At 38.3% G+C, this 17,779-nt stretch overlaps 2 protein-coding genes across 5 annotated transcripts in view; one reads left to right on the forward strand and one right to left on the reverse strand.

Moving 5' to 3' along the window:
- Positions 1–14,747, forward strand: part of clstn1 (calsyntenin 1) — a 34,664-nt gene extending 19,917 nt beyond the window's left edge. For both annotated transcript variants that reach the window (XM_057319973.1, XM_057319974.1), the window contains 16 exons: positions 634–829; positions 2,041–2,249; positions 2,767–2,916; positions 3,123–3,308; positions 3,536–3,784; positions 4,410–4,531; positions 5,751–5,913; positions 6,176–6,214; positions 7,512–7,669; positions 7,843–7,991; positions 8,427–8,665; positions 9,245–9,415; positions 9,576–9,721; positions 10,419–10,554; positions 10,891–11,075; positions 11,416–14,747. In XM_057319973.1, coding sequence (XP_057175956.1) covers positions 634–829; positions 2,041–2,249; positions 2,767–2,916; positions 3,123–3,308; positions 3,536–3,784; positions 4,410–4,531; positions 5,751–5,913; positions 6,176–6,214; positions 7,512–7,669; positions 7,843–7,991; positions 8,427–8,665; positions 9,245–9,415; positions 9,576–9,721; positions 10,419–10,554; positions 10,891–11,075; positions 11,416–11,616 — 2,699 coding nt within the window. In that variant the 3' untranslated portion in view covers positions 11,617–14,747. The remainder of the gene's footprint in view (positions 1–633; positions 830–2,040; positions 2,250–2,766; positions 2,917–3,122; positions 3,309–3,535; positions 3,785–4,409; positions 4,532–5,750; positions 5,914–6,175; positions 6,215–7,511; positions 7,670–7,842; positions 7,992–8,426; positions 8,666–9,244; positions 9,416–9,575; positions 9,722–10,418; positions 10,555–10,890; positions 11,076–11,415) is intronic.
- Positions 14,748–14,899: 152 nt separating this feature from the next.
- On the reverse strand, positions 14,900–17,774 carry lzic (leucine zipper and CTNNBIP1 domain containing). Of its 3 annotated transcripts, none has more exons than XM_057319981.1 (7): positions 17,672–17,774; positions 17,221–17,331; positions 16,969–17,104; positions 16,703–16,801; positions 16,198–16,293; positions 15,928–16,009; positions 14,900–15,831 (listed from the first exon to the last, which is right to left on the reverse strand). In XM_057319981.1, exons 2-7 carry the CDS (start codon positions 17,319–17,321, stop codon positions 15,773–15,775), a joined length of 573 nt encoding a protein of 190 aa, XP_057175964.1. In that variant the 5' UTR covers positions 17,322–17,331; positions 17,672–17,774; the 3' UTR covers positions 14,900–15,772. The 3 variants fall into 3 exon arrangements, with proteins under 3 accessions (XP_057175964.1, XP_057175965.1, XP_057175963.1); XM_057319982.1 differs by lacking the exon at positions 17,672–17,774 and adding an exon at positions 17,476–17,665; XM_057319980.1 differs by lacking the exon at positions 17,672–17,774 and having other exon boundaries at positions 17,221–17,665.
- Between the last annotated feature and the right edge of the window lie 5 nt (positions 17,775–17,779).

Here is a 17,779-nt window from a genome sequence, read left to right on the forward strand (position 1 = left end):
TTTCCTTTCTTTTTTTGTTTTTAAGTGGCATTTACTACTGAATTTCTGATAGGATTCTGGATCTCTGTCATAAATCCTTTTTCATCGCCCCATGATTAACTTCAACATTTTAACCTTTTTTTCTTTTTTAACGTTTTACGTTTAAGAAAAATCAAGTGCTTTGTAACTTTTGAAATATGTTCTAGTATTTTAAGTGGGCAGTTTTAAATGACATTTCACAGATTTTGGCTATATGTTTCTCAGTTTATTTTCTTTCCTGTCCTTGTGTATTAAGTATTCCTGTGAAATGCCTGTCTGCATTCTGGGTTTCTTACTGCATGACTGGATGCGATGTGATCAAATGGCTTGGACCAGGCACTTTATATTCCCTTATTTAACACTCGTCCCCTCACGTCCCTCCACTTCCCGTATACTCACCCATCCCACCAGTGCTTCTGGCTTCCTCCACAGACACCTCCGCCTCCCACCCACCCTCAGTGTTCCAATCCCCTTGGCTGCCAAACCAACTTTGACTGTTATTAGTTGAGTGTGGCGTGTTATTAGTTTTGTTGTGGGTTTTTGGTATCTCATGAACAGCAGTTGCTTTAGCTCAAGGGTGGATTGACTGATGGTGCCGTTTCTCACCATTTTCAGGGGAGATCTGTGGCTTTAGGATTCACGGGCAGAATGTTCCGTTCGAGGCGGTGGTGCTGGATAAGTCCACTGGAGAAGGAGTGATCCGGGCCAAGGACAAACTGGACTGTGAGCTGCAGAAGGAGCACACCTTCACCATTCAGGCGTATGACTGTGGAGAGGGACCAGATGGAGCCAACATGAAGAAGTCTCACAAGTATGTGCATTAGTTCAGGTGCATCTCATGAGTCTGTTCAAATGAATAGAAATAATCCAAGTTTTTGTCTTCAGTCATGGAATTTATTTAATCTTATTTGCAGATATGTACTGGCTGATGTTTCACCACAAATAAAGATCTATATAAAATGTATCTATTTAAAAAATAAAAAATATATATAAAATATATATATATGTATAAAATATAATAATTACTTTTTAGAATATTAGTAATGACTTATTTCACCACAAATAAAGATCTATATAAAATGTATCTATTTAAAAAATAAAATAATAATATAAAAATATATATATATATAAAATATAATAATTACTTTTTATAATATTAGTAGTCTTATTTCACCAAAAATGAAAAACATTGGTACATTTGTTTGAGTATATTTATAAAATGTATAATTTTATATAATATTGAGTCGTATTTCACCATATATAATCACATATTTTATCAGTAAACAAAAGAAATAGTTAAAAATTTTTGTTAAAACTTTTATACATTATTATTGGAAACAAAATAAGGTGTCAATGGACAATGAACACAAAAATCTTCAACACGTTCATTTTAACTTGAAAGTTTTGTTTGTAGAGTTCTAATATATGATTTAAGTGTTTCCTTATTTTTTTGAACAGTGTATATATATATATATATATATATATATATATATATATAAATATATATATATATATATATATATATGTAAGTATATTGTATATACTTTTATATAATTCTTTAATAATATATATTTAAATACTATCAGGCTATGTACAAACCTCAATTCTCATTCCCATTACAATGAGATTTTTATTTTTTTATAATGTAAAAACGTTTTTAAACATGAATTAATTCATTTAAACATGGGTTTCAATTCATGCACATTTAAATACGATTAAAAACGATAAGAATCTAATGAGAATCGGTAATGAGAAAAAGTCTTGTAGCCGTTAAATAATGAGAATTTAATAGAATTTAATTGAACACTTAATTGTCCTTTTAACATGCAAAAACCGTAATGATACTACACAGGCTTCATATATATAACAGAACATGTTTTAACATGCCCTGAGGTTGTCAGTGTACCTCACTTCATGTCCGGATCAATCCGCCAGCTGTTAATGAGCGAGAACTTGCGTCATGGGTCTGCTTTTCCCACTGTGCCGATTTTAGTTTATTAAACACGCTTTCATATCCCCCAGGGCCACCGTTCACATCCAAGTAAATGACGTGAACGAGTACTCTCCAGTGTTTAAAGAGAAGTCCTACAAAGCCACAGTAATCGAGGGCAAAAAGTATGACAGCATCTTGAAGGTGGAGGCCGTGGATGCCGACTGCTCGTTCCAGTTCAGTCAGATCTGCAGCTATGAGATCGTCACCCCCGATGTGCCATTTACTATCGACAAGGATGGTAAGTGAGGAGACGGCTTACAACACCGCCTCTGTCATGATCTATTGTGTCCACCTATCGAATTGAGAGAATAGGATGTTAAATCAGGCATTTCTCCTTGTTAATATGCTAGTTTACACTGTGAGCCTACATGTATTAAACAGGTGCCGTCCATGTGCGGACCAAACTGTTCCTGCCAAATCTACAGTTTATAGATTTTACAGTGATATTGACTTCTAGGTCATTGCGATTCATGCTGCTTATGGCGTGCCTATAAAAATGGATTTGTGCAAACAAGCGGTCGTTTTCGATCCCCCGGCACACCTGATGTTTGATTTCGGCCATATGTTACCTTGAGGTGTGGCTTGAATTGAATCGTGATCAATGATCGTTGCAGCTGTGATCATTTTATAAATACACTGTTTACTTTCACTTTGTCATTATGGCTTAGCCAGCTGCATGTTTGTTTACTGTTTCTTTTGTTGTATTAAAGAATGAAGCGTGAGGTCATTGCTTGTGATTTCTCATTGTAACACAGGCAACATCAAGAACACAGAGAAGTTAAACTACAGCAAAGAGCGCATGTACAAACTGACCGTGACTGCGTATGACTGCGGGAAAAACCGCGCTTCCGAGGACGTCCTTGTCAAAGTCAACATCAAGCCAACCTGCAAACCGAGCTGGCAAGGTATGAAAGACGTTTAAGGACAGCACCCCTGTGTTATGGCTGGATAGCTGGATAGCTCAGCTGTGCAGGGTTATGTTGTATAATATGTTGTATTGTGTTATTATATTATTTTTATTTCTATACTAACATTTTAGTATACAATCTTATTTCAAAGTGTGTCCGTGTACATTGAGTCAAACACACGTTTCTGTCTCTCATGTTGATAGGATTTAATAAAAGGATTGAATATGAGCCTGGCACAGGAAGTCTTGCCCTGTTTCCCAGTATGCACCTGGAGACCTGCGAGGAGCCAATAACCTCCATTCAGGCCACCATTATGTTGGAGACGAATCACATCGGCAAGGGCTGCGACAGAGACACATACTCCGAAAAGTCCCTGCACAAGCTCTGTGGTAAATCACAACAAACATATTAAAATACTGTACAAGACTTAACCATTAACATCAAGATCATTCAAATGTGATTATTTTGTTTTTATCACTGCAACCCAAATGTCATCAACAGAATTTGAAATCCGTTTAGAGTCATTTACATAATTGTATCTCATAGGCCTATAAAAACACATTGCAACAAATAATGTGTGATACTTAAAGCAACTGCAATTTCTGTGCCCATAAAGGTGCCAGCGCTGGCACCGTGGAGCTGCTGCCCGCTCCCAGCAACTCTGCCAACTGGACCATTGGCTTGCCCACTGACAACGGGCATGACAGCGACCAAGTGTTTGAGTTCAACGGCACCCAGGCCACAAAGGTCCCTGAGGGTGTGGTGAGCACCAGCCTGAAGGAGCCCTTCACCATCTCAGTGTGGATGAGACATGGACCTGGAGGCAGGGAGAAAGAAACCATCCTCTGCAATTCTGACAAAACCGGTAACGACATTCTGATAAAACGACAGAATCACAGGAGTGAAAGAGATTATGGTATAAATGTTTGTGAGTCCCTTTATAGGGAAAGTTTGGCCAAATATGATCATCATTTTTCATTTAATGAAAGTGAATGGGGACTGCAGAAAACTGCTTTGAAGGAAGAGCATGTTGAGCATACTGCAGGATAACAATTCACTTTGTTTTTCACAGAAGAAAAAAATGTGAGCGAGTGTACAGTATGTGAAGGATTTTCATTTTTGAGTTAACTATCCTTTTAAACGTGTAATAAGCTGAATTGTGTGCTGAATTAGCACCTCATAACAATATTGAAGTTCATGTATGTTTCCTTGTAATTTTGTGAATCAAGACTATCCCTCTATGATTTCATCGTCCAGTCATTTTTGCTAAATTCCCAGCCTTCGAAAAGACTCATGAACAAGCGCTTATGTAAAGGGGATTACATCACAGTTCTGACCCTGTTTATGGAAACTTGCTTCATTGTTTTCTGTGTGAGCAGGGCTCTAGCAATCCATGCAGACACGTGTACAGTGCAGCACATATTAAATCATCCAAAAAATGCCATGCATACCTTTCAAAGACTGAGATTTATTTCTGTTTGTCTGTACAGAGATGAACAGGCACCACTATTCTCTTTATGTACACAACTGTCGTCTGGTGGTGCTGTTGCGTCAGGAACCCATTGAATCTGAGAACTACAAACCTGCAGAATTCCACTGGAAACTTGACCAAGTAAGGGGCACTCAGCTTTGAAAGACACCTCTGTGTTGAACTTACAACATTAAATGTATTTATGCTAGCAATGAATAGGTCACCTGTGTTGGACCAGGGTGGTGAACATATTTGGGTATGTGAAGGGTGTTGTAGACTTCCATAACAGATCGCTCTTCATCCAAATGGAAAGCAACACAGAGTTTAAAACAAATCCATTTTAGAGGAGCAAACATGACTGTATTTGCATCAAATTGTAATATACTTTGTTATACATCTTTAATGTGTAATATACACATTATACATCTTTCAGTAAAAAGAAATCTGGCTATATCTATCTATAGACTGAACAGAATATTCACGTAAAAGGATAAGATAAAGCTAAGATAAAATATAGACTAACTAAATTATATATTAATTTAAAAAGTAGGTAACACTTTACAATATGGTTGTTTTGTTATCATTAGTAAATGCATTAACTAACAACGAGGAATATAGCTTTTCAGCATTTATTAATCTTTGATAATGTTAGTAATTGTCAATACAATTATTCATGTTAGTTCATGGTGCATGAACTAATCTAAATTGACAATGTTAAAAAAGTATTTTTAATTGTTATGCATGTTTATGTAGGCTAATGTTAACATCAAATACAACCTTATTGTTAAGTGTATACAAAAAGGGTCTATTAAAGAAGTAGTTTACCTTAAAAATGAAAATTCTGTCATCATTTCATCACCCTGTTGTCATTTTAAACCTGTATGACATTCTTTCTTATGCAAAACACAAAAGATATTTTGAAAAATGTTGGTAACCAAAAACTGTTGGTCCCCATTGACTTCTATAGCATGGACACAAAACCAATGCAAGTCAATGGGGACCAATGGTTTTCTGTTACCGACATTTTTCAAAATATCTTCTGTTGTGTTCTGCAGAGGAAAGAAAGTCATACAGGTTTGAAAAGACAAGACGGCATGTAAATAATGACAGAATTTTCATTTTGAACTATTCCTTTAACCAAAAAAACTGAATGTCAACCTAGTACCTGGCCCCTCAAAAAATAAGCCAAATAATAAAAGCATTCACATTGCCTTGCCATAGTAATCAAACATGTGTTCCACAGATAAATGTTTCTTTATTATTTACTCTTTCATTTCTATAAACATGAAATGAACTGTTCTCCCAAAAATACACGAAAAGCTTCGATCTAATGCAGTCTGATCCCTGTCTCTTTTCTTAGGTGTGTGATAAAGAATGGCATCACTACGTGTTGAACATCGAGTTCCCGGCAGTGACTTTGTTTGTGGATGGTGCCACCTTTGAGCCTTTCCTGGTCACGGAGGATTACCCTCTGCATGCTTCCACGATCGAAACCCAGCTCACCATCGGCGCCTGCTGGCAAGGTACACAATGATGCAAGCTCAGCTTTTAACTTGAAACCCTGTTGCTGCATGCTTTTGCTAGAATTGAAACAGGAAGTAGTTATAACCCCTGTCATTGATGCATATTTTTATGATCATAATAGCATACGCTAGATCTTATGAAATGAAAATTGGATTTCTCTCGTGTGTTCATGTGGGTTTCTAATGCATAACGTGTATCAAATGACTTCCTGAACTATATTGAGCTGTGCTGTTCTCCTGCTCTTCTGTCTTACCTCCACAGACCTCTCAGGACATGACAATGATACAGAGCCCTTGACAGGTTGCCCACATCTTTCCCATCACCCCGATATGTCAATTAGCACGTCAATTAACGGCCTGCATGCGTGTGGTTCTTATGCAGCCGAAAGCCACACGGTTGCATAACAGCCGTACGTGCACGCAGCTTAACATGTGTAGCATGATGCAATCCAGACGAGAGATGCCACATCCGCCTGCCACATACCTTATTCATTTCTGTTGTATTAACTCATCAAACCAGCGTTATGTATTTTGAGTTTGCCTGCTGATGTGCCGAGTGAATTGGACGTTACACAAAACCAAGTCTGACCGACCTTGGGGACTGCGTCTTATGACGAATCGTAGCATTTGGCTGCAAGCCTCGCTGCGGTTTGCAGGATTATTTATGCCGCCGGTATCTGCGCAGTTGTGTCTGCGGTTTGAGCCTCTCGTATCTCACCGAGTGACCTCGCTTCCCACGGGAGACGCTTTAGAGCATCGCTCTGTTATATTACAGCGTGAGGTCATTTTGAACCCGTTCTGCATCATTCTGTGTCCTTCAGATGCGGTCATGGCGTGTACAGTAGGACATCAGCTAGAATATCACTGGCTTTCATTTGTTCTAAATGGAAAGTCGTTAAAAAGGAAAACATAAAAAAAGTAACAATTAATAGTTTAGAAACACTATCGCTTTTAATGCGGAACCATATCTATATATACATTTATACATGTCAATTTTTCATTCATTTAAAGGGACAGTTCACGCGTAGATGAAAATTCTGTCATCATGTACTCACCCTCCCATCATTTCAAACCTGTATGACTTTCTTTCTTTCTTTCGCAGAACACAAAAGAATATATTTTGAAGAAAGTTGGTATCCGTACAGTGTCGGCACCCATTCACTTCTGTTGTATGATACAAAACCAACGCAAGTGAATGGGGTGCCAGTTACATTCTTCAAAATATCTTCTTTTGTGTTCTGCGAAAGAATGAAAGTCATACAGGTTTGAAATGACAAGAGGGTCAATAAATGATGACAGAATTTTCATTTTTGGGCGAACTATCACTTGAATTCATTTCTTTGTGCTTTATTCGTGTTCATCCCCATTCATTTGCCATGTCTACTTTCAACCAAGAGGTGCATGTGGCCACAGGCCTGAATCATATCATCCATCATCAAGCGGAGGCCCAAACACTTCGGGCCGGTCCAGCACGACAGAATTAACATGCATGAACATCGGTCACACACGGAGAAAGAGCATGCTTGAGCTAAATGCACAACAAAGCGTAGGTTTGGCGTAAGTCTCACAGTATTCTGTCCCTCTTTGGGTTCGTTCAGGTGGCAGCGCCCGCATGAGTCAGTTCTTCCGTGGCAACCTGGCCGGACTCATGATCCGTTCTGGAAAACTGGAGAACAAGAAGGTCATCGACTGCCTCTACACCTGTAAGGAAGGTCTGGATGTGCAGCTTCCAGAAGAAGTGGCCTCAGCCGTGAAGGTGGGTGAACTTGAAATGATGATGGTTGCAAAACACTCTCTCATTCTCTCTCTCACTCTGTGCTTTGTATTTAAAGCAAACTTGATTTGCAATTGACATGAGCTCCAGGTAATGAGTCTATTGCAGTGTTGCGGTGACTCACGGTGTCCTGCTGGGTGCGTTTGTTCCTGCAGGTGGAGTTTAACCCTAATCAGTCTTCTCTGAGCCTGGAGGGAGATGACATTGAGAGCTTTGAGAAGGTCATGCAGCACATCTCTTACCTAAACTCCCGGCAGTTCCCCACGCCAGGCATCCGCCATCTGCGCGTCGCCACCACAGTCAAGTTAGTATCAGAGTAATAGAGAATCGATTCTGCAGCCATTCAGTGTCGATTAACAGAATGATTGACAGCCACTCATAGCTCAGTCTTAGATTAGACACTGTGTTATAAATACAATTAATACAAAACAAAACTTTATTTCATCTCTAGGTTTCTATTTCTGTAGCGTCATGCTGGATAGCTCCGCCCAAATCTCATTGGTCCAAAATCCCACTTAACATGTATATTAAATAACCCACTTAATCGTATATTAAACATCGAATATCGAGTTCTAATTGACTTGATTGCTTCTGCATTTTTGCTTTCTGTCAAACAGGCAAATTACATGGCTGGTTAGGACATGGTGTTAGTTTAGTGTACACTAATCATCTTAAATGAGTTTTTGTCCAGTCGTAATTCCAAACAGCCCGATGATTCACATCATAAATGTTTCTCCAGGTGCTTCAATGAGGAGACGTGCATCTCCGTGCCCGACGCTGAAGGTTACGTGATGGTTCTCCAGCCAGAGGAGCCAAAGATCAGCCTCAGCGGAATTGACCATTTTGCCCGCGGGGCGGCCGAGTTTGAGAGCACAGAGGGTGTCGCGCTGTTCCCCGAGCTGAGAATCGTCAGCACCATCACCCGCGAGGTCGAGGTGGAAGCTGAGACGGAGGCTGAGGGAGAGGATGATCCTACGGGTAAACCAAATAAAAGAATTCCAAATAATAAATGACAAGAAATAGTAGTAAAAGAAAAACAAACGGAGAAAGAAAGAGTAGATGATTTTTAGTAGCTGGGCAATTGCAGCTTTATGGATGTGACATTTTCAATCAAAACTTGAAATATAAATTCTCATAGAATGTATTTATTACCAGTATATTGAATCTTCTGTTTATATTTGACTAAACCCCAGTCCAGACAGCAGACAAAATATAGTATATGCACAGGTTTTCTATTTTAAAAGAGAGTAAAACTGATGCGTTTTGGATGTGACAAAAAATGGAACGTATTTCTTGTGCCCATTTATGAGGAATATAGACAGTTATGGATATGACATTTCACTTACCATGCTATTGAAAACTATGCTTTAAAAACACAACAAATGCTTGAAAAACTTTGAGAGATTTCACATGGTTATTTAATGTGCATCATATGCGCAAGGAAATTGAAGTCTTTGAGGTTTCAGATTGGCTCTGCAGCCAAGAAGCATTGCAAGTTAACTTTTCTCTTCAAATCAGTTTGGAACTTGAAATTCTATGACTTTTGTTTTTTGCCAGTGCAAGAGACTGTAGTGTCTGAGGAAATCATGCATAACCTGGATACCTGTGAGGTGACTGTGGTTGGAGATGATCTGAACGGAGATCACGAGAGCTTGGAGGTGGATCTGGCCCAGATCCAGCAGAGAGGTCTGGAGATGAGCTCTTCCAACGTGGGCATGATCATCACCGGTACAACATTAACAAAATCACCTGCTATTGGATAGATATGCTTACACAATTACATGTAGTTGAATAATATTGTCACCAACAGTTTAGATTCAGCAAATAATGTCAGCATCAGAGTATTGTAAATAGAAGCCTAACAAAAGATGCTTGGGTCTGTCCGCAGGTGTTAACACTATGGCAAACTATGAACAGGTGCTGCACCTGATTCGCTACAGGAACTGGCACACTGAGGCTCTGTTTGACAGGAAGTTCAAACTGGTCTGCTCGGAGCTCAACGGCCGTTACATCAGCAATGAATTTAAAGTGGAGGTATGGCCGACTACGCGCTACTGAACTGTGTGATGGGATGGAAGTGCGTCAGCTGGTATAGGACATGTTATAATGTTTATTCACCAGTATATACACACAGCATGATCTCAGAAAATTTGACGCCTGTTCATTATAATGGGAGTTTTAATGGGCTTTATATTCAGTGTGGTCCAGGTTAGCACACAATGGATTCAAACCCGGCTCATCAATCAGATTTGTTTTCGTTTCGAGTCTTTTTTGGCTTGAAGGAATAGTTCACCCAAAAATTAAAAATAATTTCCTCACCTTCAAGTTGTTCCGAACCTGTATAAATGTCATTGTTCTGTTGAGCAAAGAAGATGATATTTTGAAGAATGTGGGACACAGAACAGTTCTGGGGGCACCATTGGCTATCACAGTAGTTTATTTTTCTACTATGTTAGTCAATGGTGCCCCCAGAACTTTTGGTTACAAATATTTTTCCAAATGTGTTCAAAAAAGTCAATTTAAGAAGAACAACTTGAGAGTGAGTAAATGATGACAGAATTTTCATATTTGGGTGAACTGTCCCTTGAAGTGTTATATAATGCAAAGCATCTGTTGCCAGATTTTTCATCATTTATTTCTTTTCCATCTAGTTTATATATAATACATATATGCAATATGTACTATACTCTAAATATGCCAGAAGAATGATTGTCTTTTTTTATATAATCAGGTCAACGTGATCCACACAGCAAATCCCATGGATCATGCTAACAACGCTATGGTACAACCTCAGTTCATCAACCAGGTCCAGCATGCTTCAGCGGACCTGTCAGGACACAACCTGGTCAACACCCATCAGGCCTCAGGTATTTGTTCTTTATTCCACCGCTTCCTTTTCCTCTCCACTGACCCATCTGTTCCACTTCTCTTTGAGATAAAGATGTTTTATTGGCCGCTTCGTTCCCGACAGTATCTCCCTCAGATTACTACACTAATCTCTCATTAAACCTAATCCAGATTTTGTAATCAAATGTAATCTGTGTAATGTCAATGTGCACCAAAATGGAACCCAGTTTCTGTTCCATCTGTTGAAAGCTGCCGTTTTAGGGATTAAGTACAAGCGCCGTCATTTGGACTGCTTTTTAGAAACATTGTTTTTATCTCCAAATGCGTGCGTGTGAATGTCTCTCCTCGCTTCGCAGTCGTCCCCAGCGCCGCAACCATTGTTATCGTGGTGTGCGTGAGCTTCCTGGTGTTCATGATAATTCTGGGTGTGTTCCGCATCCGCGCTGCACATCAGAGCACCATGAGGGACCAGGAGAACGGAAAAGAAAATGAGATGGACTGGGATGACTCGGCACTCACCATCACCGTCAACCCCATGGAGGTGTGTCACCCGATCAGATATCCAAATGCTTCTTTGAGACAACGTATTTATGAACCACACTGAGCAGTTTGTCCGTTTAGGGCTACTGTAGAAACAACATGCAAGGGTGTATGTAGGTAGAAATAGCTCATTCTAATGTAATGAAAAAAACATAACGCTTCACTATGCAAGGTCTTTATACACCTCTGAAGACATAGTTATGTATATTATATTGCATTTCTGTCAATAGATCCTTCAAAAAAATGACACTCTGGACCTTTAATAGCAATAGCATCATGTAGTAACCTCATGCATCATCATACAGTCTAAAAATTAACTGTATTGTTCTTTCATCTCTTAGACTTATGAGGACCAGCACAGCAGTGAGGAAGATGCAGATGAGGATGAGGACGAGGACGAGAGCGAGGATGGCGAGGAAGAAGATGACATCACCAGCGCAGAGTCAGGCAGTAGTGAGGATGAGGCCGGAGAGCCTGAAGACCAGCAGAGCTCCAGCAGACAGCAGCAGCTGGAATGGGACGACTCCACCCTCCCCTACTGAAACACGCACACAACACCCGAAACGCACACGAATACACACACAAACACTCTCGCACAGTCACACCCCTCTGTCAATAGGGACGCCCATGTTCCCCTTTCAGCCCCTACCTACAGAGCCATGCGGAACTAAATGAAATACTTATACAATGTATGTACAATATAGATGCGAATATATCTGGTGTCTGTCGTGACAGGTGTTGCAGCTTCTTTTCCACAGGCCGAGGCTTCCCTACTGTCATCTTATCGTGGTGGTATTCTGTGTAGCATAGTTCTCACAAGATATCTCAAGTTTGTAATTTATTTAACCTTCTGTCCTGTCCATGGGAAACCTGGCCTAGATTTGCATTTCTTCAGAGCCGTGTAAGGACACACATCCCCGCACTTTTGTTTTGACGTTCTGCTATATGGAATCGAGAATGATTTGATGTATTATCCTCGCACATGATTTTAATGATCTGCCGGATCTAGAGGAAATCGCATTCTTCTGTCACTTTCGTTCTCCTCTCTTTATATTGCATGGCAAGATTTGCTATCATGGGTATGAAAGAATACAATTGCTTTTTGATATTTTGTAAATACGACCATGTAATTAGTCAATGTGTTAGTGAAAGCCTATCCAGCGGTTTCCGGTATATAAAACCACACTGTAACGTTACCTGCTGTAGAATATTTATGTCCGAGATGCTTTTCGCATGTTTCGAAACATTCAGTGAAACTCTTCCGTCTTGCTCGTATGGGACGTTCGCTTCACAGAGAGAGAAACCCATGACAGGCTGAGGTTTCTGTGACAGATTTTATTCGTCTTTCCTCTCGGAGGTGGATGTGCGTGTTATTTTTGGTTTTTATTTAGCAGCGTGGGATGGGCGTGGAATTGGTTCAGTGCTTGGGCTACATGTACGCTAATTTTAGCTGAGCTTTCAATGGCACAAATGCTGTGCGAGTGATGGCCCACTGGGCACAGACGTTTATGTTTTGGGGACTAATAATCACATTCAGGTGATAAATATACCGTTGTCTATTGCGTGGTACTGTATGTTGTACATTTTAGGCACACTGCGATTATTTAAGCCATTCTGAAGTGATAGTGCTTGTATTTTCTGTAATACATAAAGACCAATTGGAATCACGGAATGCACTCGTACTTTTCGACTGAATTGACATGGGATGTGCTAGCGATGATCAAAAGCATTGTTAGATGTGTGATGTATTTAACAGACCTCTGTTAATACACATTTTAGCTTGGGATGGTCAGATATATGAACTGAAATGGGGGGATTTTTTATTTTTATTTAGGATTTTATTTTTCTATTTTTTGATTTGTAAATTTAGGATTAACCCTGTGTTGTGTTGATGTTTAGCTAGTTGTTATTTCAAAGCCCCTAAAAGTCTTTTAAGCATTTTAAAGGGCTAACCCTTATTCTATCACAGCGAATTGAAGAATTGCATTTCAGCTTACTGGTTGAGCATTACTGTTAAAAAAATAGATCGATTTTATTGTACATGGAACTGTACTGTAGAGTTATGTAAGATATTTGTTTACATTGGTGAACTTTTATTCTATTTTGGTGATGGTATGTTCTCCAGATTTGCATTTCTCTATGTAGTTGTTTCATTCTCTTACTGCGATTGGATTTTTTTGGATGCGCAAACCCCCAGAAAATGGCCATTTTCCCCCCGAAATAGCCAGAAATTTATTGTAAAACCAGAGAGACACTTTTGAATATATGTAGTTCCCAGTGGGCTTAAAAAGAATGTTAAGAATTTAGGAGAATGTTTAGTAAAGAAAGAAGTGAAGCTTTAGGGTTTTTTATTCAGACTGTTTTTTGTTCACATGCATGAATTTTCTCCTAAACTGAAAGGCTTTGTTGTGATTGGTACAAATATAATTTTTATGCTGTCAGAAAAGGTACAATGTGGGGAGTCGTCGAGAAGGTCTGTTTTTGTGACCGATGAAATGGCAGTGGGAGATTTATTCAGAAACGTTGGCCCTTTCTTTTTTTAATCCTATATGAATTCATTTTTGTTACACGTTTAGGTCAACAGGTTCCCCTTCATAAATCCAGGTGGAGTTAGGAGTGCCTTTTGCTACAGAACATGAATAACAGAACTAACATTCATCCATGCCAGTTGTTGCAATTCTCTCATTTTATAATGATTTAATATTAGATTTCTTACATGTACAGGGATGCGATTTTTTTTTCTTTTAATCTAATTTCATGTTATAGGGGTCAACAGCTAGTTTTATCAAAAGTGGACGTTTTAATTGTCCAACATAGATGTCTTGTGTTCATGTTGATGTGTAGCTTGAATAGGTCCATACTGTATCATCGATGAATATTGTACTAAATCATGTTTGACAAAATCCACTTCTAAAAAGATGTACTTTATTGAAATTGTTAGGCAGCATACGTGGGTACGAGTTGAACAGTTTGTGTATAGTGACAGGTGACGTGTATATCCTGATAAAGATGATGAGGGCAGCATGAGATTCTTAAAACATTTCTCACAATTATACTAGTCACACACAATGTTTGTTTTCATACTTTATTCAATCATTTTGTTTAAAAACTATACGATCAATGCAGATCATTCCATGAGACCAAAATTTGGTATAATCAATGTTTGTACTGAAAATCGCACAATTCTTTGTCTACCCCCTTTTCCCCTCCTAATACAAATATTCCATCTGCAGGGGAAACCGTGTTTAATGGATTTCAAACTATGTGATTTTGTCATGGTCATGACAATTTTAAGATGCTGACGCAGAAATGTTCCCAAATAAAATGATCTGCTCAGTCTGAACAGATGTGGTGGGGATTTAAAGGGGCATCGCCTTTGCATGTGTATCAGATATAAATATTTTCTGTAAACGACACATGGAGCTGTGGGTTTGGGTCAGGACCGATTATACTACTGAAGCAAAGATGAGCTGTCACATATTTGCAGCTTTCAATGGTCACATTTTGAATTCTTTCTTTTGCTCTAGAAATGAGAATGACGTAGAATTGTTGGATGCTGCCCTCAAGCTCATTCACTTTTCTGATATTCTGAGGAAAATTATAGTGAAGTCGATGCTTGTTAATGAACAAAATAAAGGATATTGAGATGGGAAAATGTTTTGGAATACAGACTGTTTTTTACACAGTTTACCAGTGCCGTGTTACCGTTATTCTGTTATATGGCATAATATTATAATAAAATAATGAACATGTATACAATATTCATTAGTTTAATGTATGTGCATAATTGTACAATACTGAGTAAATAACAGTTACTTTAATGTTTAGGATTTACCAAGGAATGGTAAATGTTTTCTTACTAGTGAAAGGTTTTTAATCATTAATTCACCTTGATCTTTCCTCAGGAATCTTTTATGATGGCTCAATGATGCATAGTGATAAAGACCACAGCAAAGGTTTCTGGGATTAGAGAGCCACCCAGTGCTTAAGAAGTGAACAACATCTAAATCTGCTATTTACAATATTCTCAATGCTGTCTAATGGTTCAGGTAGAAATACCAGCTAATGTTATAGTAAATGTACTCTGTTATCAGGCTGTTTATTGTATACTTGATACAATCTTTTATGAAATTTTACAATACAAAGCGTTAACAGTAGTTAATGCATTAACTTAAATGCAACAAACATTAACTGATGAATTTAGCCTTATTGTAAAGCGCATTGACACAGTGGTATGTACATTTTAACATTCAAGTGATTCCTGATGATGTCAATTTGGCAGAGATTTCTGACCACTTTTTCAACCAAACACAACCTATACTATTGTTCAGAAATATACATTAAAACTCACGGAATAAACACTCTACGCTGTTCATATGCAGCCATTGAATATATTCAAATACAAAATATTTACAAACAACACACTGGTTAAAAAAATCACAAACACAATTAAAATCATAGTAGTTACAATCAAATACTTGTACCAAAGGGGTTATTGGCTGCAGACAGTATGCTAATTCTAGCTGTCCTAAATGTAAAAGTGTTTAGAACAATGTAAACATTTTTTCATTGTACCCACATAAGTACAATCAGCCATAAAATGTGCAGGAAATTGCAACCATTGTTAAAAACGCTGTACAGACAGTAAAACTCACAGACATCATTTAGGCCACAACTCACAACAACCCAAGTAAACCTTTATGTCTGGGCGTTTCCAACACCAGAACTGGCCAGCGCCATAATTTTATCTTCAGATCCTGGTGAGGCAAAACAAATGATTTGTTAACCATCATTTCTTTCAATTGTAGTAGTAAAAGTAGAGTATTAGCATTGTTGGTTAATTCTAATCTTACCTAAACTAGCTGTGACCTTCTCAAACTGACTCAGTTTAGCACTGGCATTCACAGAAAGGAAAGCTTCGTCTTCTGGTGTAAGCTGTGCATTCAAAGTAATAGACATAGTATCACATAACTCATATCAGTTGAGAAACAGATATCACATCTAACCGATGATACAGACATTTACAGGTTGTCAAAGTACACAAAACAACAGGATACAGTATAATGTAAAGTAACAGGTGTGGCTGTTGCACAGGGTTGCTGTGTCAATAATAAGTTTCTCACCTTCTCGCCAAGTTTTCTCAGAGCTGTGAGGATCTCCACTTTCTGCTGAGTGTACACATCTCGAGGAAGCTTTCCAACCATCACGTCACGGTCCATCTGATGAGTTCACACATTATGATATGATCATTTTATTTGAATATTAGCACAAGTCTACAGTGAGTGCCCAAACATATCGGAAATATAAAAAAACAATTTCACCTTTTAAAAGTTAAATAAACACTTACTTTGGGTATTTTAACTTAAAAAAATATATTATAATGGACAATCTTATAACAAATATTTAAGATTCTGCACTATATTTCTAGGGCTAGGATTTCTATGTCATAAAAAAAAACAAATCTGAGAATTGAATAATCATCAGGTTTGTAAAGTCTACCAGCGTGTTGCACTAGTAGTTTTAGACTTTTGGATCCGTCTGTATAATATCATTGTAAGTACGAAAGATAATGAAAAAGGGTAAAATATATATTTTTTTAATTAATTAAATATAATAACAAATAGTCACCTCAGCCATTCTTGTCCTCAGCTGGCCTGGCTGCTTTTTAGCAAACAGCCGAATAACTTCAGGTGTCTTAAATGCCTGGCTGATGGCAGCTTGGATCGCCTAATGGATAAATATTTACACAGTTAAGAATCTCATCAGAAAGCATTTTTCTACTAGTGGACATTAGTTTAGACATCTCTTAATAGCTCTATAAAACTTTACAACACTGGGACTTTTTAATATAGCTGAATTACAGGAATGTTTACGCAATACATGTTATTTCTCACCAATTGCATTCCCCCGAGTTCATCAACCAAAGTCATGTTTCCAGACATTAACTTCTTCAGTGATTCATTGAACTCGCTCAACTGCTCTAATGTCTCTTTTTTTGTTTCTTCATACTCCTCCTCATCCAGTTCTTCTCTAAAATGAAAACAAAAACGGTTTAAATGAACTGACATTATTGTGTTTATCAGTGGATAAAAGAACTGGTTTGAGAACTGTGAGGGTCTCATCGGCCATGTGAAGGATGTCATTACCTGCACTCCTCTAAGTCCTGCAGTTGTTGCATCAACCGGTCCAGCTGTTCTTCCATGTTTTGTCGCAGTTTACTCGTTTCTGATTTACCCCGAGACGCCATTCTCTATATCCTAAAAGAAAATCACATTTTGTATTTTACTCTTCATCTGTTCGTACAGAACATAACGTTATATAGATCATCTGAGCTTTGATCTGATATCCACCCAGTTACTTCTGTAAACAGTTACAATAAGTACATAGTGTTTGTTTACTACCCTAGCCTGTTCCTACGATGTTTAATAGCATTCGGGCAATATCACATTCGTAAAATGAATCACATTCTCTCGTCAGTCTGTTGTATTCTTTCACTGCGCGGGTTAGCGTAACTTAGCTAGCGCTCAACCAGCAAAGAATAAATAATACAAACTGAGAAGCGCATTGATTTACGCATTGTAACGAAATAATTCCCACCCGTTTTTTTTCCAATAAAAGTCCTCTTTCGAAAATAAAACCTGGAGAAAGTTCCCACGTTCAGTTGCTAAGGTGTGGTTTGCTAGCTAATGTACTTCTGCGTAAATG

This window comes from Triplophysa rosa, linkage group LG21 (assembly GCF_024868665.1).
Source record: "Triplophysa rosa linkage group LG21, Trosa_1v2, whole genome shotgun sequence".
In the NCBI taxonomy this organism is placed as follows: Eukaryota; Metazoa; Chordata; class Actinopteri; order Cypriniformes; family Nemacheilidae; genus Triplophysa; species Triplophysa rosa.

What these genes read in the sequence shown, in the direction of transcription:
- lzic (XM_057319981.1), bottom strand. Translation starts at nt 17,321, where the DNA reads ATGGCGTCTCGGGGTAAATCAGAAACGAGTAAACTGCGACAAAACATG. An exon ending in CAGGACTTAGAGGAGTGCAG is followed by an intron (nt 17,105 to 17,220) that starts GTAATGACATCC and finishes TTTTCATTTTAG; the next exon opens with AGAAGAACTGGATGAGGAGG. An exon ending in GAAGGTCACAGCTAGTTTAG is followed by an intron (nt 15,832 to 15,927) that starts GTAAGATTAGAA and finishes TTGCCTCACCAG; the next exon opens with GATCTGAAGATAAAATTATG.